The following is a 20,256-nucleotide window of genomic DNA, read 5'->3' as shown; positions in this document are numbered from 1 at the left end:
TGCTCTTTATTATTTTATTTTATATATAGATCATTTTGATTCTGTGTCTGTAAAGAAAGAAAAACTTTAAATATATTTTTGATACTGTTGATAAATGTTTATTTGCTTATTTCCTCTACTTTTAACGGAAGACGTGACCTTACGAACGATCCCGCCCATTTTGGTGAGGTCAGAACTACTTGCGGAAGTAATCCGGAACTGTCAAGCTAACTTAGTTATTAACAGAATATCGTCAAAGCATTAAATAATATAAGATATTGGTGATGCTTAAGCGTGGCATTTAGCTTGGAAGTAACTTGTAAAAGTATATGTTTACAATTGATTTATTTGTTTAGTTATGTAAGCGGTAATTTTAAGTAACGGTTACTAGCAGTAGCGGTTAGCATAAAACCTTTGTTTTGAAAGCACCAACCGGAAGCAGCGCTTTTTAGTCTCCAGAACTTTACTTGAAAGCTGGTTAATATTTATACCCCTTGAACCCTAGTCTTTTTTTATTATTTGTCGTTTATGTCGTGAGACGGGACGACGTACATCAGAAACATTCCCGTTGGCTGACCGGACTGGATGGAAGCGAAGCAGAAATGGAGCCGAACCGAACTGGGCCAGTCCACGTCACGTCGAGAGACGAGAGACAGCAGCAGCCAGACTGACAGCAAGATACAAGGTGCGCTCGTGTTTTAGCTAGGGATGTTGGGATGCCATGAAACAAACAGCTGATTTCATTGATAGTGAAAGTTGTATATTTACGCTCGATACCATATAGTTTTTATCAGTAGTAGTGTTGAATATCATGCAGGAAGTGGTCATCCTTGAGGTGCTTATACACTCTTTATTACTTTAAAGTAGCTGAAATGGCTTGATTGCTGTGTTTACCTCCCCATTAACCTCTCAATATGAACAGGATTCATGTTAAATGGTCTCCTCCCTCAGGTTATGGCCCCAGGCTGTCAAAGGTAAATCTGTTTACCTTGTTGAGCTTGTGGATGGAGGTGTTCCCTCAGGAGCAACAAGAGGAAGACGAAGACAGTCAGGTCGGTGCAAGAAAAGCGCACCCACTTTGGTTTTTTTTGGGAGGGGGGTTCCTTTCCCCCACCACAGCGAGCAGGAGTGACCATCTGTGCTCTTTCAGGTCCTCGGGCTCGGTCTGGTGGTGGTGCGGGAGGGCAAAGTGGTGGGACTCCACTGTTCCGGAGCCGAGCTCCACGCCGGACAAGCAGCCATCATCCAGCACGGTGCCGCTCTGGCCCACTGCCAGCTGTACTTCTCCAGAAGACCTTGTGCCACTTGCCTCAAAATGATCATCAATGGTGAGGAGACCTGGGACGAGAGAGTACATGTCTTCATCTGACACAATTTTACAATCCTAACACTAATACCAACAGACACCTCAGTTGCCATTTTCTTTGTAAATATTCAACTGAGTACTTCCATGCCAAACCCTAGTTGTCTTCTATGATTGTATCAATATTTCACATGGTGTCCAGGTAATGTTATAGTGTTGTAAACTGCATAAATGTTATCATGGCTCCAACTTTTATTAGGCATTAAAGTACACATAGCAGCACTATGCTGAACTTTGGAATCCTCCCTTTAACTAGACATCCCCTGACGGTGTTTTCTCTCTTTCAGCTGGAGTCAGTCAGATCTCCTTCTGGCCTGGGGACCCCGAGGTCAGCATGCTGAAGGCCGCGCCTTCGAACCGCACGAGCTCCCGCAGCCCCGCGTCCCACTTATCGACGACAACAGAGGAGGCGGCGCTGGATGCCGTCGCTGTGGAGAGGCTGAAGTCGAACAGCCGCCCTCACATCTGTGTGCTGCTGCAGCCGCTGACGCCGGGCCTGCTGCAGTGCGTCGAGGAGACCTCCCGGGGGAGCGACTTCATGGAGAGGGTGGCGGACGATGACCCCGAGCTGAATGCAGAAGAGCTCTTCAACAGGTGTCCAAATGATGCTCAGCGTTTTGGCTTTCAAAGTTCACTTTCTGAGAATAATTTTGTTGTATTTCATCAAAAAAAATAACATGTTTTGTCTTAGAGCAAGGCATTTCCTTTTTTTTTTTTTTTTTTTTAACAGTTTTAGTTTCTCCTACACACATTAAAATAATGTGAGATGAGTGATATATTATCTGATCGCAATCTCCAACTTGACCTCTAGATGTCACTAAAACCTACACAATGCTCCTTTAATCGTCAGCTTTCTGTCTTGTTTATTATAGGGAGTAATTATTAGTCAAAGTCACCTCTTAGTGAGGTTAGAATCCAAAACAGAAGCTATTTAAATCTACCTGAGCCGTTTATTTTGGGCGAATGAGACAAGTTGACCAAACAAACCTGTTTTAATTTAGATTTTGCTCACAACACTGCTTTAATCAACCTGTGTGGAGAGATTTTAGTGCATAAATGAAACTGTTAGATGAGAAGTATGGGATCTTTGCTCCTCAGAGAATGCTTAAGACACCTCAGAGACTTCTCCAAGCAGTTCCTGATCGAAACATCTCAGCAGCACAAGGCCGTTTTGGTCCAGATGGGCCTCGAGAACTTCTGTGTGGAGCCCTACTTCTCCAACCTGAGGAGCAACATGAGGGAGCTGGTTGAGGTCCTCGCTGCAGTGGCTGCCGGGGTGCCTCAGCAACACTACGGCTTCTACAGGTTGGACACGCTCGCTTATTTATTTATTTATTTTTTTAAATTCGGCTGAACCTCTGCGCACCTTTTGTGCTCCCGCCGCCACTGATCGTGTTGTCTCTCGGATCCAGAGAACAGCTTCCTGCCTCGCCGCGCCCCGAGTCAGAGCCAGAGCCCGAACCGGCGTCCCAGGAGGTGGCTCGCCACTGCATCGTCCAGGCCAGGCTGCTGGCCTACAGGACAGGTCTGCTTGATTTCATGGCAAAATAATCCCCACAGAGTTTGCTTTAACTAGCCAGATCACCATTCTGTTCCTATTATCGTTATTAGATTATTACTTTTTAGTGCCTGGGACACCATTATCAGCACGAGTATGTACAATAGCTGATTCTATTTCATGGAAGCTCAGTGCATTTTTACTTTGAAAGCGCTAATTTGGGGAAAACAATGGCTAAAAACAGGAAGCATTGAGTAACAGAAAGCTTCAGATCCAACAGGAAGTTAGTTCCAGGGAGCAGGACTCTGACTCACATCTTCACCTGGTGGCTTTTGAAGGTTTGATGCGACAAATATCAGCTTGTAGGAGTTTGTTTTTAGGTTACAGGCTCAAAAAGACACAATCATTTCGACGGTATTCCTAATTTGTTGCAATTTTTTTTTTTTTTCTAATTTACCAAATTGTGATTCCAGAGGATCCAAAAGTGGGAGTGGGTGCTGTTATCTGGGCGAAAGGGCGGTCGGTAAGATCTTTTTACCTTTTTTGTTTTGATTTGACTTATTAGTTCAAATGATATCTCACCCTATGTACACGGAAACATAAAATGGGGTTAGTAAGGTCCTCTAATGTACAGAACAGGATTATTAATTATAAACTGCAGCAGTTGGGTTTTTCAGTCATGTTTCTGTGTTTTAAAGTCCCTTCTTGTCTCCAGGCTGGCTGCTGCGGAACAGGACATCTGTTCTTGGTTGGCTGCGGCTACAACGCCTACCCCGCAGGCTCGAAGTACGCCGAGTACCCGCAAATGGACAACAAGCAGGAGGACCGCCAGAGACGCAAATACCGATACATCGTCCACGCGGAGCAGAACGCCCTCACCTTCAGGTCTGCTCTTCTTCTGCAGTCGGCGCTGAACGCAGCCGGGGCGCGCCGTGGCTCGTCAGTCTGACCTGTTACGCCTGATGCTTTTTCAGGATGCGAGACATCAAGCCGGACGAGCTCACCATGCTGTTTGTCACCAAATGTCCGTGTGACGAGTGCGTCCCTCTGATTAGAGGAGCCGGTGTCACACACATCTACACCTCGGACCAGGACAGGGACAAAGACAAGGGGGATATTTCCTACCTTAGGTTCAGCAGCCTGAAGGATATCAGTAAATTCATCGTGAGTTTTACGCTTTTTTTTGCGTGTTACGTTGCTTATGTTGGTATAGAATCATTTACTGCAAGTGCTCAAAATCTGAGACTTTTTTTTTTGTCACAGTGGCAAAAGAGCTCCTCAGTTTCCTCAAGACCTTCAACTCACTTCGTCAGTAAGTTGCATGTTTTACTTCTTCTTCTTTCGGCTGTTCCCTTTTCAGGGATCTCCACAGTGAGTCATCCTCCTCCATCTATCTGTCTTCTGCGTCCTCTGTTCTTACTTCAACTCCCTCCATATTCTCTGTAACTGCATCCATATATCTCCTGTTTTATCTCTTTCCTGGCAGCTGCATCTCCAATATACCCACTGCCCCTCCTCTGCACATGTCCAAACCATCTCAGTCTGGCCTCTCTAACTTTATCTCCCAGCCGTTCAACCTGTGCTGTACCTCTGATGACCTCATTCCTAATCCTGTCCATTCTCGTCCCTCCCAAGGAGAACCTCAACATCTTCAGTTCTGCCACTTCCAGTTCTGTCTCCTGTCTTTTTGTCTCCAAGCCATACAACACAGCTGCTCTCACCACTGTCTTGTAAACCTTTTCCTTTCACCTTTGCTGCCACCCTTTTGTCCCAAATCCCTCCTGAAACTCCATTGCTGTAGTAGTTCAGTCATCTGGAAGCTCTTTCTTACCACCCAGAGCCTTTAACAGCTCTTTTCTGAACTCCTCACAACATTCTTCCTTCCTCAACTTCCACCATTTGGTCGTCTTCTCGGCCTTTACTCTTTTCCTCTTCCTCACCACAACACTCATCCTCCACACCACCATCCAATGCTGTCTGGCCACGCTCTCCACTGCCACAACCTTACAGTCCACCATCTCCCTCAGGTTACCTCTTCTACACAGAATGTAGTCTACCTGCGTCCTCCTGCCTCCACTCCTATAGGTCACCCTGTGTTCCTCCCTGTCTTGGAAATAGGTGCTGATTACAGCCATTTCCATCCTCTCAGCAACATCCATCAGCATCTGTCCTTTCTGGTTCCTTTCCTTGACACCAAACCTGCCCATCACCTCCTCATCTCCTCTGTTTCCTTCACCAACATGTCCATTCAGATCTGCTCCGATCACCACACTCTCCTCCCTGGGAATACTCTTTATCACTCCATTAAGATCCTTCTAGAATTTCTATTTCTCTTCTGCATCGTATCCAACCTGTGGAGCAGAACCACTGAGAACATTCTGCATCAGCATCATTCCTTGCCAACTCCTCCTTCAGGACCACCCCTACTCCATTTCCCTTCCTATCCACACCACGGTAAAACAGCTTGAACCCTGCCCCAATGCTGCGAGCCTTGCTGCCCTTCCTCTTGGTCTCTTTCACAGATAACACATCTACCTTCCTCCTCTTCATCACGTCAGCCAGCTCTCTACCTCTGCCTATTGTTGATCCTACGTTTAGAGTCACTACCCTCAGTCCTACACGCTCGACTTTCCTCTTCTCCCTCTGTCTTGTACTTCTGATCATGTATTTGTGAGTGAGCTTGTGTTTCTGTCGTCGCGTTTCAGACGGCTGCATTGGGAAGAACAGCAGGCAGACTGAGCCGGAGAATCCCAGAAACAGGAAGCTGTGCACCAAGAGGTCCGGCGATTCGTCTGCGGCCAGTGGCGCGTTGCTTGCGGACAAACCAGGCTGCGGCAAATCACAGAAGATCGAGGTGTCGGCTCCAAAAATGTGATTTTTTAAAAAATTTTTTATCAGTTTCTCCAAAAAACGTGACTGAAAAAAAACAACAAAGAAACAAAAAAAAAATATTGCTTCCATTTGTCAGAATTGGGACCTTTTATGAGTCTGATCATGACGTAAACAGACAACCTAAATGGCACAAAGGTACTTTCTTAAAAAAAAAAAAAAAAAAGATTTTTTTTTACCTTTATGTAAAAAAAACAAAAGATTTTTTTTTTTTACATAAAGGTGCCGTGAGAAAAGCTGTGCCACCCCAAACAGGAACCCACCCCCCCCCAACAAGTTATAATCATAAAAAAATAAACCTGCATAACACTAGTACTGTTTATTTGTTCACTCAGTTATTCCTTCCATTATTTCTTCTCAGCGCCCCCAGATGTATTAAAAAAAAGGGGGGGGGGGCGCAGAGAGCACAGATGGAGAGGCGTTCAAACACCGAACAGTGGGGCTGGGGACGAAGAAAAGCAGTAATATATATATTCAAACTGTGATACGTAGATTTGTTTTATTTTTCTATAAATGTTTGGGCTTGTTTGATGTAAAAAAAAAAGATTTATTAAAAGGTTAAAAAGAACTACTGAGGCACTTTATGCTGTAGCATGTCTCCACTTTTATTCTGCGGATTATCGCCGTGAGGAGGAGTTTGGACCGGAATGCAGCTTCAGCAAAACTGATAAAAGGAAGAAGACAAGAAGGGTTTTTTTCTTTTAGTGTCGTCGTTATAATTCATTTATCTACAGCATTTGGGATTTAACTTTTTTGATTTCCTGCAAGTAGACGTGTTCCAGTTGTCTTATGTGTTGCTTTATTTTTTTGCCTGGTTTTTGTTCCCCAACAGGTACAGATCTGTAAACCAAAGCTCTGCCGTTTAATGAACCAAAACAAGAGCTGCGTTTTTGTCTGAAAACACAGTTCTGACTGACTGTTAAACGACCAGTAATAAAAACACACACAGAGAATGCATTCCCATTGTTTTATTTGTATTGACTGTGGTACAGTAGCGTTGGCGGCTGCTTTCGAGTTATTTTCTTTTTGCCAAAGTTACCGGTCTGCCTTCAGTGGCGATAAAGACACGAAGCTGGTTGGTTTACATTTCCATCTCGTATTAGTCAAACAAGCTGGTATTTTAAACCCAAAAGACAAGCATTTGTTTGTTTTTTATTTACTACAGACAAAAAAAACTATTTCCTGAACTGCTGCTTTTGCTTCTGTTCACATTTGCTAAAATCAAGCAGAAATTTCAAAATAAAAGGCTGGTAATCAATTGGGAAATCCATTTAGCGTCTGTTTTAAGTTATAGCAACTAATTATCTTTGCTTCATCTGCACTTCATCACATATTTGTCTTTACTTCCTAATTTCAGCAACTCTTCTGATTTTTGGCCCCATTCTCTTACAATTTATGCACAGTTCTGGCAGAAAACTACAGTAGTGGCAAGTGATCAGCCGCAAAATAAAAAGAAAAAAAAAGTGTAAAAACATCCTCAGAGTGAGTCAAGAGGTTCATTGGTTAATCAAAACAAATATGTTCTGTCCAGAGCATATTTTACATCAACATAAAAATAATTAAGCCTCCCCCCCTCCCATCCAAGGAAGATGCTGTAAATACAAACAAAAGTGGGGAAAAGGAAAACATAACAAAAAAGGCACCACTGAATCTTCACTTCCTTCCTTTCCTTTAAACCAACATCCAGTCGAAACTTTTTTTTTTTTTTTAAAACAGTACAGATCGAAAAAGGAGCAAAAAACAAAAACACTAAGCAGACTTTTTTTTTTTAAACAGCTTTTCTCTTCAGGTTTAACATCCTCACTCACTTCAGGTTTACATACCACACACTGTACATGGCAAGAAATTAAACTATATTTATATATATATATATAAAAGCACTGTGAAAACGGATGTTTCCTTTTGTTTTTGTTAGTATTTTTATTATACAGAAAGTGCTATTAGCGTCCGGCGAAGAGAACCAGTCATTAAGCATGATCGAAGCTTAAAGTACCGATGCCACAATTAAATCAAAGGCGGCCCTTAAATGCTAAAATGAACTGTTTTTGTTGGCATTTTTTTATTTTATTTTATTTTGGCTGACAGTGGCTCAAATCATACCTCGCTAAAAGGTTTGTTAAAATGGCACGGATCGATGCTGAGGCCTTTCTCTTCCTTGTCGTCTGGTGTTCAGATTGGTCGGAGGATGCCGTTTTTGTTTTAGAAAGGAGGAGAAAAACAAAAAAATAACAATGAATCACTGGCTTTGGCAGTACAATATCACACATATTTACCCCCCCCCCCTCCTTCCCCTTAAAACAAAACAAAATAAAAATAATTTTTATTATGATTTGCATTTACTCCATTTAAACAGTTTTTAAGGAAACTGTAAGTGGAGCAAATGTTGATTAAAACTTCACAAACCCCTTCAGCCACTGGACCACTGGGGCTGAAACTCTCTAAAGGGACAGTTCAGATCTTCTGACAGGTTGTAAACTATTATTTTAATCTGTTGTAAGCGGCTTCTTTGAACAGCCTCAGTTTGGAGGAATGGATTCATTTTGAGCAGATTGACGAGCTAACAGCTGGTCCGAGCCCAAAGTGGGTGGCCGGCGTCCAAAATCAACTCCAGTCTCAAAAAAAATTAAAAACTGGAGTTTTTTTTTTTTTAAAGATGGCAGCAGTCCACTTTGGTCTCTGCTAGTCTGCCCTGCTCAGACTAGCCATCAGTTCATCAACCCAGGCAGAATTAGGACTAGCCTACATGGAAATGCGGCTTTTCCAAAATTATTTTATTTGTCATTTCTGCAGTTATCCTAAACACCAAAAAAAAAAAAAACCTAACCGCGGTAGGTGGCGCTGTCACGCTGCCGATATGTCAGAAAACGGGAAACAGGGCGTGAAATGTAAACAACAACAAGAAGAGGACGCCTCGGGTCGTAGGTTTGATTAAAGGTGGGGCTATGACATCATTGTTTTAAAAGGTTAAAAATGGAGTCCACTCTGGAACTCCTAAATCACCATTTCCATGTGACCTGAGGCGAAAATGGCAGCTCTTAAATCCTCTTCCTCCACAACGAGGCGGTTCAAAGAGCCACCTACAACAGGTGGGATACTGACAACCTTTCCACAGAAACTCACTTCAAAATATCCAAACTATCCCTTTATTAACTGCTGGTTTCTTCAACAAATCAAATCAGCTGCCTCCAACACCATGAGTTGTGGCACTAAATGCTACAGATAAAAAGTTAAAATAAAAAGAAACTAAGGAAAACAGAATTTCTGAAAAAAAAATACAAAATAAAAGTTGATGATGATGATGAGCTACTCTTGCACAAGTTTTTAATAAACCAACAGAGAGAAAAAAAAAGTGAAGTCAAAAGATTTTTTTAAATAACCATTATTCTTGATGGGTTTTTTTCTATGTTTTCCTAATGATAAAAAGATAAGGTTGAGGAAAGAAAGGATTTTTTTTTGTTTTTAGGACGCAGGTTTTTTCAGATCTCTGATCTGTTTGATAAGGTACGTCTTCTCATCGTTGAACTGCTCGTCGTCCGTGCGATCCTTCTGGAAGTTGCTAAGGAAGTCGATTAGCTTGGCCTGATTCTTGAGCAGGATGTCGGTGATGGGCTGAGTCTTGTTCGGGTTCGCTACGAAGACCTGAACACAGGAGAGACAGGTGAGTCATGTCATCGCAAACTGAACAGGAAATCACCCGTCCATGGGTACCAGCTAGGGAACAAAGGGTCGGACATTTCTATGTTACATGGATGTGAAGCTGGAGCACAGACAAAGTTTCCACAAAGGGGTCACCTATGACTTTTGACCATGAGACCTTGAAATCAAAAGGGATCATCCTTGAACCATGAGGTGTCCAGCTGTGTAGTTTGACATCCCTATGTTACACGGTTCAAGACTTAGAGCGCGGACAAGGTTTTCACAAAGGGGTCATCTGTGACTTTAACATTTGACCTGATCACCCCTGAGAAGGCTTGATTGAAATCAATAGGGATCATCCTTGACCCATTATGTGTCCAGCTGTGCCATTTTCCCATTCCTACGTTACACTGTTGCAAATATAGAGCTCATTGTCCACAGACAATGAGCTCTCTGAAAGCAGTGCGTACCTTGAAGACGTGGAAGGCCTCAAACTGGATGTTGGGACTTTTGTCTCGGAGCAGATTCATCATCAGCTTGAGGTTTTCGGGCTTGCTGATGTAATGCGTCATGACCGTGAAGTTGTGTCGGTCCAGTAACAACTCACCCAGAAGCTGAAGGACAGATACGGTTCAGTTTATTTGACAGACTGCTGGTTTTAACGGTTTTAACTGGGGTCAATAAGGGAGACAAACCTTTAGAGACTGTCGCTTCGTGACGTAGTTTTCAGAGTGCAGCAGCTTCTCGTAGTTAGCAAACACCTGAGGTCACAGAAAGAAACACTTGTTATTACAACTTTCATTTATTAACCTTTGTGAAAAAGGTTGTGTTTTGTGTGTTATAACTTTAACTGGGGCAGCTGTGGGATCGAACTATCGATCTCACAGCGGCGTCTCCTGACAGCCTTCTCAGAGACGCCCGTCAACAAACACGCCGGTTAAAGGGCCGGTTCTGTGAAACCGAGGCCCCCCGAGATCCCCTACGATTGAAAGGACCTTTCTGCTTTGGGGAAACCGATGGCATAAGTGCAGCTTTGTATCACTGTGACATTGAGAAGGCTTGATTTGGATTTCCTGGAAATCCAAGCGTGTTCGTCAGAATCTGTTCCGACTTGTTGAACGGTTTCTTCTCTGGGACTTTATGAAGGTCCTTTCAGTGACATGACTGATACCCAGCTGCTGTGTTTGTGCTTCCAAATCAATGGCGAGATGATAATCTGTTTGTGGGGTTGAGAATGACGAAAACGATCCACCTGCTAACCACGACAGCTGTGTTTTCTAAACTAATCTTCAGTGCAACGAGAGCACAGGATCACTCACAGAGTCGTAGTTTTGTTCAAGGTACTCGGCCACAAGCACTTTGTGTCTCGTTAGGAGATCCTGGGAACAAAAACACAGTCAAGAGTAAGACAACAGGTCCAACTTTATTAATGTTCGTGTCGAACAACATTCCCTGGTTTACCTTAAAAGTAGCGAAGGCGTCGGAGGCGATGTCGAAAGTGGACATCTCCACGTAGCTGAAGAAGTTGTGGAAGTCTTTGGAGTGAAGGACGATCTTGGCGAGCGGCTCGTGGCGGATGCATTCCCTCAGCATGATCCCGCAGTTCAGCGCCACCTGGGGCGTCTCGTACCTTTAAGAGAAAAAGATTGGCCACCTGGTCATAAGGCCGCAAATGGCGCGTCTGGTACGCATTTACATTCTTAAGTCTTATACAAAGCTATTGACAGCCAAGTTTCGCTCTCAGACTGCAGGTTTACTTGTGGTTCCTAGGGTTTCTAAAAGTAGAACTTGAGTTATTTGGCTCCTATCTTGAGGAACCAACTTCCAGTTTCTGTCCGTAGGGCTGTGTCTACTTTTAAAACCAGGCTTAAGACTTTTTGATAAATACTATAGTTGGGGTTGGCTTGGGTTTCCTGAGCTATCCCTTAGTTATGCTGCTTTAGGCTTAGACTGCTGGAGGATTTGTGTTTTGTTTTGTAATTATTCCTGTCATCACACTGTATTTTTCTGTTTCTTCCCAAAGAAACCACACCTGGACCATAGAAACCACACCTGAACTATAGAAACCACACCTGAACCAGTCATTCTGTTAATCTGTGTCTCTTTCCTGTCCTGACCAAGATGGCCGCCCATCCTGGTTCTGGTTCTCATGGAGGTTTCGTCCATTCCTTTCCACCCTCGCCATCGTAGCGCTCAGGATGAAGTGTACAGTCCCCTGAGATGAATTAAAACAGTTTGCCTCACCCTTTGAGCAGTATGAAGAGAACCTCCTGGTGGGAGCAGAAGTATTCGACAGTGGGGCTCCTCGTCCCGAGCTGCCTCCTCAGGATGTTGTTGAAGATCTGACACACATCTTTCTTCCCCTGGAACAGAAAACCGAAGCTTTAACTTCTCCCTTTTCCGCCTCCGCCCTCGAGCCAAATCGGCAAACCTTTTAAAAAAAAACCCATCCCCCTCCTCACCTCGAAGTCTATGACCTGCAGGTTTTCTACAAGGGATATAAGCAGGCCGCTGTTGTACAGCTCCTGGGCTAACTGGGCCACGGTCTCAGTGTGGGGCTCCTTATCGTTGCTCCCGTACAGAATCTCCTTCATCGACACCAAGCACTTCGACACCTCCTCAGATGCCTGGAGAGCAAAAACAGCGATGAGGGGGGTGTAATAAGGGATTTAATGTTAATGTAAGGATGAAGAGCCTTTGAGGAAGTAAACTTTCAAGAGATGACAGCTCTGCTTCCACCCTCGGACCCGTGGATGTCCAGGAACCTGCAGGCACGCCTACCTTATCTGTCTTCTTGTCGTGCTTCACCAGGATGGCCAGGTTTTCCTTCAGGGTCTTGACGATGTCTGCGGGACTCTTGTGGGATTTACCAAACAGCGGCATGACGAACAAACACAAACGCCTTGAAACCTGGGAAACGCACACACACAGATCACACCAGGCATTAGGACGGGTGCAGGGTAAAAATAAGAGGCCTAGCAGTCCTTGAAGAGTTTTGAAGAGAGGGAGTTGAAGCCTTTTTGGTCAAACCTTGAATATGTTGTACATATTTAGTGCCTCGCACAAACATCTGACACGAGCGTCAAAATGAGAGATGATGGGTTTGGGGGGGAGGGGGGAAGTAACGAAGAGAGAACGGGTTCGAGGCGGCTCCAACCTGTCGCTCACTCGCTTGCAGCAGGAGGAAAACGACAAGCGTTCGCCTGCGTCCGGGAGAAAAATGACACCCCTGAGCCACATTCCTGGGTCATTTCCACTCCGAGCCAAGAATAAGACGGAACTCTGGCATTTCTGTGACAGAATTCTCACTCTGATCCTTTTGAACCAGGCCTGGATCGGCTTAAAAGCATTCTGTTGGGTTAATTACCGCCTGGACCAGAGGCATTTAGTAGCTTCAACCAACAATAACGTGAAAATTAAAACTATTTATGCTCATTATCACACCAGAAGGGGCTAGTTTCAACTGTTTAATGTTCAGTTTTACGTAAATATGTGAATGAGACAGAACGAAACAAGGAGCAAAACAAGCTGATCAGTTTAAACTTGCAGCTTGTTATTTACTTTATTCATTTAACTTCCAGGCGCACAGAACCACCTTTCTCTATATTCCACCAAAAACGTCAACTTTTTTAAAACACTTTTCTTTGGGCCACGAGCCGCTGAGAGGAAAAAAATAACAAAAAGGCTCACCCTTGATTAAAAAAAGTTGAAGTAAATAAAGGTCTCGGACTTCATTAAAGGAAACAAATCACAAACTTGAAGCCCACTAAGGCTACAGCGTCATAAAAAAAAAAAAAAAAAAAAAAGATCTACCAAAATTTAATCACTTTGATCAATCCCGACGTTTCCCAAAAATGTCGTCCAAATTTGTTCAATTTTTAGTTTTGAAGTGAACCAACAGCCGAACGAATAAACCAATACACCAAAAACCAGAAACTCCCTGATGAAGACAACACGGTTTTAAGAAAGGAGTCATCTGTGACCTTGATTGTTGCCCCCATGACCTTGAAATCCATTGGGATCACCCTTGACCCATGAGGTGTCGAGCTGTGCAGTTTGACAGCCCTGTGTTGCACAGTCGCAGAGTTAGAGCACGAACGAGGTTTTAAGAAAGGGGTCACCTGTGACTTTGCCCTTTGGCCCTATGACCTTGAAATCAATAGGGATCACTCTTGACCCATGCGGTGCCCACCTGTGCAGTTTGGACATTCCTACATTACACGGCTGCAGCGTTAGAACACAGGTGACCTTGACTTTCGACCACACTAAAATTGAACCACTTGTTTGTTGTTTCCTGAAGGTTTGATCAAAATCTCTGTTAATTAGTTTTTAAGTAATCGTGCTAACAGACGGACAAACAAAACTGAAAACTGTTTTAGGTTCGCTCTAAGAACTGAATAGGATGGAGCAATATGCTTCCTTATTTCAAGTGGGATAATCATAGGGTTGTTTTGACATAAATACAGTAAGAATTCACAAAGGCTGCATCGTTCAGGTGGTGCTTTTATTTCCCCTTTTTATATAAGTTTAGGCTTTTCTTTTGTCCTAAAAAACAAAAATGCAAACAGATGTTAACAGTTTGTTCTAAAAGTTTAATTTCATATTGTGTATCAATTCATATGGAGTATTTATACGTACATTTTGCGGCTCTGAGAACATTTTACTGCGCGGGGAAAGGAGCAGTAAAGGTTGCAAAGACTTGGTTTGAAAAGCTGCCGCATGAGATCCGCGACTGACCCAGGACGTGTTTTGCCCTGCTAGTCCCAGAATATCACCGAGTGTTTGGGCATCAACAACCAACAATTAAGCCTCCGCCAGTGGATTACTGTGGCAAGGTAGAAGGATGCGCGACGAGCCGACATCCAGGCCAGCTTCTCGGACCGACAACCGACAATCGGAAGTTTTTCCAGGTAAAAGATGTGAAGAAAAAAAAAAAAGTTGAAAATGGTCGACCCGATTCAAGATGTTTGCCACCGCCAACTCCCCTTATAAACACTAAAATGACTGACTCAATCAGGTTTAGGGATACTGAGCTAAAATGTGATGTGGTAATAGCTGAGAGTCATTCCCAACACATACCCAAGTGCAACAAGTCACATTATCACCTCCGCCAAGGAGGTTATAACTCTGCAGCTGTACAACAGAAACAGCTGGACGCCTCATGGATCAAGGGTGATGCCTGTTGATTTCAAGCTTTGTGGGGTCAAAGGTCAAGCCCACCTTTGGGCTTAGCCCAAGCTGCATGATGTCATTCTCAAGGCTCGACCAAAATGGCGACAACTCCATCGTTTCTCCCAGTAAGATGATTTCGGTCTAAAACTCTGGCATGAAAGGCGGCGGGCGACATGCATTCCTTTCCAGGAGACGAGGAAAACGAAACGGGATTCAGGGGGGACACCTTCACAATCCAGGCTGGCTCAGGAACAACTTGTGACCGCTAATCCTCATCTGGGAATGTGAGTGAGCGCTAACCACCCCGACCTTCACCCCCCTCCAACTCCTCCCCTTCGTTTCCTCTTCATCTTTCGGGCTCGAATTTAATCTGTCCGACGCTCGGTTTCTTCAGATTTCAGAACGTCAGCAGAGAGAAAAGTAAAAAAATTAAAATAAAGAGGCAGGAGTTCTCACCGGACAAAGACAATTCCGACCAGGAGTTTTTCAGACCTTTACCTTGAAGAATAAAAAAATTCTGATTTTAAGGTTGCAATTATATTGCTTTATCTTCTGGGTGAGGAACATGTTTATTTTTGAGATAGTGCACTTAAAAAAAAAAAAACTATCCAGGAAAAAAAGAAGGACAACAAAACGAGGCTGCTCCCGTTTCACTTTGTCGTCACATGACATCACGACAAAACAATTTCCAACTCTGTCAATATTTGTCAAAGGACGAGGAAGTATTTAAAACACAGGGACCATGTGCGTTTTCGCCTTTTTTTTAATCTAATCTTACATTTCCACAGTAACCACGGTTACTAAACATTAGTATTTATTAAAGAACGAGGTCCAAAGGGTGGATCTGAATTACTCTTTGAAAGCTCAAACAGCGGTTTACTGCGAAACCTTCATTCTCTCCCTCTTGGCCGGGTTAAAACTTACTAAAATCTTATGTAATGAGATTAATCTGTCGCCTGCCGGACCTGAACTCGCACACATAGCTGCTGTTTAACTGCAAAGAAGCAACTCCAGCCCAAATGTTTGCCTTTTTAAGATGCCGTCTAGAGGGCTCAACGTGAGCTTGAAATACAGATGAAACTGACAGAATGGACAAGGAAACGAGAGAACTGACGTAAACCGGCCATTTTAGCTTCAAAGTTAGCTTTCCTGTTAGCTACAGAAGGTAACCGGTGTTTTAAAGACAACAAAAATTAAAAGTCCCGCTGCCCTTCATGTCAGAGTTTTAGACTAAGATCATATATGCATACCATCTGTCATTCACTACTAGAAGTCTACCTCACAATTTCCAAGAAATGCCATGTTTTGTTGCCCATAATTACAAGCTGTAAACAAAGGCGAGGAACACTTGCCGGTCTCTAACGCCATCTTTACAAAACCCCTAATGAGTTTGAGGTAAACGAATCCCCCCAAGCAATCATTTAACAACGTAGAAAATGGGAAAAATGCTGAGAAACTGGGACCTTTAACAGCTTTCACTTTTATCTGGTCGTAACAAGTTTATTTCACCTCTATTATAAAGCAAGTGTCAAATATATTCAATAAAGTGACTCTGACTACGAGAAAACCTGTTCTAAAAAATGCTAAAAGACAAGCAAAGTGTGCATTTTGGTTGTCGGTAATGCTGGGAGGAAAAGTTGCGAAGCAGCACCCGGACATCAGTCGAACCCTGATGCCTATAATTATGGCAAACTTGACTAAAATGTAAGGTTTTATCGAGTGGTCTCCAAGCAAAATATTAATAAGAAGCTAATAAAAGGGATGTTTATGTTGTTTGTTAGAAGGTTGGATGTTAAAGCAACATTTCAACCCACTAACGGGCTCAAAGAAGTCGCTGCAGTTGGGTTTAGTGGGTCTTTTTTTTTTTTTTGAAGCAGTGCATATCCAGACAGGATATGGAAGCCCACTGGATCCAATTCTGGTTGTTCTATGTGAAAAAGGTAAACAGAGTTAATCACAGGAACACAGCCTACAACAGAGGATCACTTTAAAATAAATAAAAGCAAAGCACTTGATAACAACTATGAATTATTTATCCATGGAGCATCTTTCTGCTACCCTGCTTACTAACCACACAGACGTACAGATTCTTTAAGAAACTTGTGCAAACATGTCCTATTTTTATACTATTATAACATCAGTAAAAAGGAAAAAGCTGCCTTTAAAGAACACATTTTCATATATTCCCACGCAATTCATTTTTAACAAAAAATATTAATTTAAAGCTAAATCTCATATATAATAAATAAATCTGCATTTGGACAAGGTTCAGCGTTACTTGTACATGTTTTGCGACGACTTTTTAGTCTTATTTTGAAAAATCTATCACCGGAAGTGGACGAACTTCCCTTCGGGCTAGCATGACGCTACTCGCCTAAAAGTAACGAGCGCAGAGGAAAACAAAAACAAACAAAACAAAAATACCAATAACACACTAGTTCTATATGCTGCCGAAGAGTTAAAGACGACCGCCTCGTTTCGAGGAACCGCAGCAGATAAAGTGGACGGAAGTAAATGGCGCAGAACGCCGCATTAGCAGCCCGAGACAATGTGATTTAACACGGCTACACCCCTCTCGCCTCCAGCCAAACTGCCTTTTTATTTTTTTTTATTTTTTGGTCTGACAGATATCCAAAGCTAACCCCAGCTGTCTGCATCATCGCAGAAACAACTGCAGAGAGGGACGCTAGGGGGGCTGGGGGGCTGGGGGGGTCACCATTACAGACATTTCAGTCCCTGGTGAAGTTAAAAAGCCCTGCCAACGGCAGCAGCATCGCGCCGTCAGGTTAACCGCGAGCTACTGCCGTTCGACAGCGTTACCTAGAAATCGTACTTACAGCTGGGAGATGTTTGGTGCTTTTTAAAGCGTCTTGGCCGCTTCTCTCCCGAGTTGTAGCGCAGCCGAGCGGTCCCGGTGGGGCGTCTGAGGACCGGCCAGGGGAGTTTGTTGGCACCGGAGTCGGCTAAAAATGTGCGCGATACAATTTAAAATGTGAAGAATCTGTTAGGAAGGGAGTGTAGAATTCCATCTGTTCGCTCCCCAACAGTCGGCCAAGTTAGCGCGAGTGGAGTCTGACGGGACTTCCGGTGTGGGTTTTCCACAATAGAATTCAAGGAAGGCTTTCCGCAGGGAGGAGGATGAGCAAGGACGTTGTTTAGAAATAATACCTAATACAAATTGAAATCGGATTAAATTCAATATATGATATGAAATTTATACCACGTGTACGTTCTGAAGCTATCACACATAAGCTTTTAATTTAGAGCGCAAAATGCGCAACTTCCGATTTTGCTTGGGCTCATTCTCGCCGGCTTGATGAATCTGTATCTTTCCAGCAGCGGCCGAATCTCGTTCCCATTCTCTCACCTGAACCCCTCCTCGCCGCCTTCACCGGCTCGTATGCCAATGTCTGTGGGCTAAAAAGGGCACAGCTCGCCGCCCTCGCGTCTAGAACGGTTCTGCTGTTACGCGTTTTTGTGTTGTTTTGGCTACGGAGGGACGAATGAAGGCAGAAGAAGGCGTGAAGGTCGGATAGGAAACTTATTGGGACGCGGCCCAGGCCAACTCATGACTTTCTGAACTGAGAGCCCATCGGTGGCAAGATACCACGTGGTTGAAATTACCCATTTTAACTCAAATAAATATAATCCTGTTAAAAAAAATACTACTAATGAGGTCTAACCAATGCAGCTACTGTCAAAATGTACTTAATCTTGTAAAAAGATAAGAAAAACATGCCTAACTTTTGATGTTTTGACTGTAAAGAGAGCCAAACTCTATTGAAATGTGAAGGCCAGTGGCTCCTTATGGTCACCATGGTAACTACGCCCCTGTCTGTCACTCCCTTACTTAGGCAGACTGAAAATTAAGACTCAAAGCAGCCACCATGCTAAAAAAAGATGATATATAGGAGACATGACGAGTTAAAAAGACCCATTTTGGGCTGAAATTTATTTGAAGTCTATGGGAGCTCGGGTGTGCATTTTCTGCACTGTGGGAGGGTTTGAGAGAAAACGGTAAGTCCCGCAGTGGTGGGAGACAAACTGGGTGAAAGAAGACATAAACGCCTACGTTTTGATGCACAAGTTGGATACGTATTAAAAGGAGCTGTGGTTTAAAGTCCAACTTTCTGTGACCCGTTTAAACTTCGAATGATGCTTTCAAAATCCTGTTGATCTTTTTTCCCCCCATTTTGCAGTATTTTGTGACTTCTGTCCAAAAGCCATAACACACTATTCCCCATCATGTTGGCTGTTTTATTTGGACGTTTCATTTCAAACCTTGCACTAAAGATACTTTTAATATGCCGCTCCAGTGCACAGAAATACCATTAATAATTACAACAATAAAAGACTGCAGCCCCTTAGAGGAAACCATCTTTATTAAAGCTGCTTTCATTTTACGTACAAGTCAGAATACATATTTACAAATTTACAGATATGTCTCATTATAGCATCTTTATTTATTTATTTTTTAATTCACCATCGTACTCAGTAGATATACAATAAGAAAATAAAGACAGTGGTCGCTGCAATGTGCTGCATAAACTGAAACTTTTAAAAAATAACCTAAAGTAGAAATAACTCCACGTCACTGGGATCGAACATCGACAAGTTTAGTGCCCGTGTCAGCCTTTTCAAGAGGGCAGAAAATAAACTCTTTTATTATTACAAGTAAAACAAAACAAAACAAAAAGACAAACAAAGGGAGTTGACTTGTTCGAGAGGTTTAAATCCGTGACTCACGGCACTCGTGAGGAAAACAGCATGAGGTATAGAGGTGACATCTACAGAAGCGTTACGTCTGTCGACACGTAAGGCCTGCGATACAGTTTCCGCCTGTTTCTTTCCTCCCACGGGCGGGAAAGACGCCGAGCAAGGTCCAATTTAACCGGCTAAGGTTTGATTCGTTAAGCCCGCTCTAAGTAATAAACGGGCGGGGTTGGTTTGAGTCCAACAGAGTCCTGCACTTTCCCGTTTAAAAAAGAAAAAAGAGACTTTGCAGTGCCTTGTGCATACAGTAGAAATCCTGGGATATATATCTATATGTTTAAAAAAAAGTCATTCAGTGTTCAGAACAGCACAGGTTTGTCTTTGTGTCTGAGGTGTTTTCTGTATAATTTGCCCCCTTTTCATGCTTGATTGTGATCAGCTACATTTCAAGTAAAAAAAAAAAAAAAAAAGCGAGGCTCTCGGGCGTTCGGGCGCAAACACGTCGAGCAGGTCCGGGGCCCCGGCTGCTATAAAAGGTGGCCACTGCCGCATGCCTGAACGGGGCTGGGAGTGGAGGCGGAGGAGGACAAAGCTTCCTTTTGTGCAAACGCAGGTGACAATGCGCAAAACAAACAAACTAAAAAGGGGGGCTGGGGGGGAACGGGGTCTGACCCGAGTTACTTTCGCACAAAAGCTGGTGTGATGAATTTGTTCTGAAACACACACACACACACACAAAGGCAGGAATGTGCATACAAAGAGTCGCCATGTGCAGGTATGCAGTCACACCTGCCTGCCCACGCAACTTATGGGGTTTCCTGAGAGGTTACTATAGTTCAGAAGCTGTTTCAAACAGAAGAGATGTCCAAGCTGCCGACTTTTCTTCGACTGGAGACGTGCGACCTCCACCATCTTGCAGATTTTTTTTTTTCTTTTAAATAAACAGAATCATTGTTCCACGAATGCTCTGCCACACACGTGTCCCCCGAAACCAAAAAAAATAAGG

The 20,256-nt window shown here is 43.4% G+C and overlaps 3 protein-coding genes across 3 annotated transcripts in view; 1 reads left to right on the top strand and 2 right to left on the bottom strand.

The window, feature by feature from the left end:
* The first annotated feature begins 416 nt into the window (after positions 1–416).
* cdadc1 (cytidine and dCMP deaminase domain containing 1) lies at positions 417–7,192 on the top strand. Its single transcript, XM_017430114.3, has 11 exons — positions 417–664; positions 931–1,031; positions 1,130–1,307; positions 1,630–1,936; positions 2,441–2,647; positions 2,755–2,867; positions 3,314–3,363; positions 3,556–3,725; positions 3,815–4,004; positions 4,104–4,152; positions 5,546–7,192. The coding sequence occupies exons 1-11, from the start codon at positions 565–567 to the stop codon at positions 5,713–5,715; spliced, it is 1,635 nt and encodes a 544-aa protein (XP_017285603.1). The 5' UTR covers positions 417–564; the 3' UTR covers positions 5,716–7,192.
* Positions 7,193–7,350: 158 nt separating this feature from the next.
* Positions 7,351–17,615, bottom strand: cab39l (calcium binding protein 39-like). The gene is made up of 9 exons (XM_017430028.3): positions 17,375–17,615; positions 12,147–12,275; positions 11,828–11,992; positions 11,610–11,728; positions 10,827–10,995; positions 10,685–10,744; positions 10,061–10,126; positions 9,836–9,979; positions 7,351–9,368 (listed from the first exon to the last, which is right to left on the bottom strand). Exons 2-9 carry the CDS (start codon positions 12,246–12,248, stop codon positions 9,189–9,191), a joined length of 1,005 nt encoding a protein of 334 aa, XP_017285517.1. The 5' UTR covers positions 12,249–12,275; positions 17,375–17,615; the 3' UTR covers positions 7,351–9,188.
* Positions 17,616–19,777: 2,162 nt separating this feature from the next.
* Positions 19,778–20,256, bottom strand: part of mcf2la (mcf.2 cell line derived transforming sequence-like a) — a 17,340-nt gene continuing 16,861 nt past the window's right edge. The window contains exon 30 of the mRNA XM_017430051.1: positions 19,778–19,846. Within this exon, the coding sequence (XP_017285540.1) occupies positions 19,778–19,846 (69 nt within the window). The remainder of the gene's footprint in view (positions 19,847–20,256) is intronic.

The sequence above is a fragment of the Kryptolebias marmoratus genome, linkage group LG23 (assembly GCF_001649575.2).
Source record: "Kryptolebias marmoratus isolate JLee-2015 linkage group LG23, ASM164957v2, whole genome shotgun sequence".
In the NCBI taxonomy this organism is placed as follows: domain Eukaryota; kingdom Metazoa; phylum Chordata; class Actinopteri; order Cyprinodontiformes; family Rivulidae; genus Kryptolebias; species Kryptolebias marmoratus.
Note: the sequence above shows the minus strand (reverse complement) of the source record. Positions and strands in the feature narration are given on the sequence as shown.

Bases quoted from the DNA above. Each gene is read 5' to 3' on its own strand.
- cab39l (XM_017430028.3), bottom strand. From the start codon at position 12,248: ATGCCGCTGTTTGGTAAATCCCACAAGAGTCCCGCAGACATCGTCAAG. The intron at 11,993-12,146 runs GTAGGCGTGCCT...TTTGCTCTCCAG, and splicing joins ACGACAAGAAGACAGATAAG to GCATCTGAGGAGGTGTCGAA. The intron at 10,745-10,826 runs GTAAACCAGGGA...TTTTGTTCCCAG, and splicing joins ACGCCTTCGCTACTTTTAAG to GATCTCCTAACGAGACACAA.
- cdadc1 (XM_017430114.3), top strand. From the start codon at position 565: ATGGAAGCGAAGCAGAAATGGAGCCGAACCGAACTGGGCCAGTCCACG. The intron at 665-930 runs GTGCGCTCGTGT...CTCCTCCCTCAG, and splicing joins GACTGACAGCAAGATACAAG to GTTATGGCCCCAGGCTGTCA. The intron at 4,153-5,545 runs GTAAGTTGCATG...GTCGCGTTTCAG, and splicing joins ACCTTCAACTCACTTCGTCA to ACGGCTGCATTGGGAAGAAC.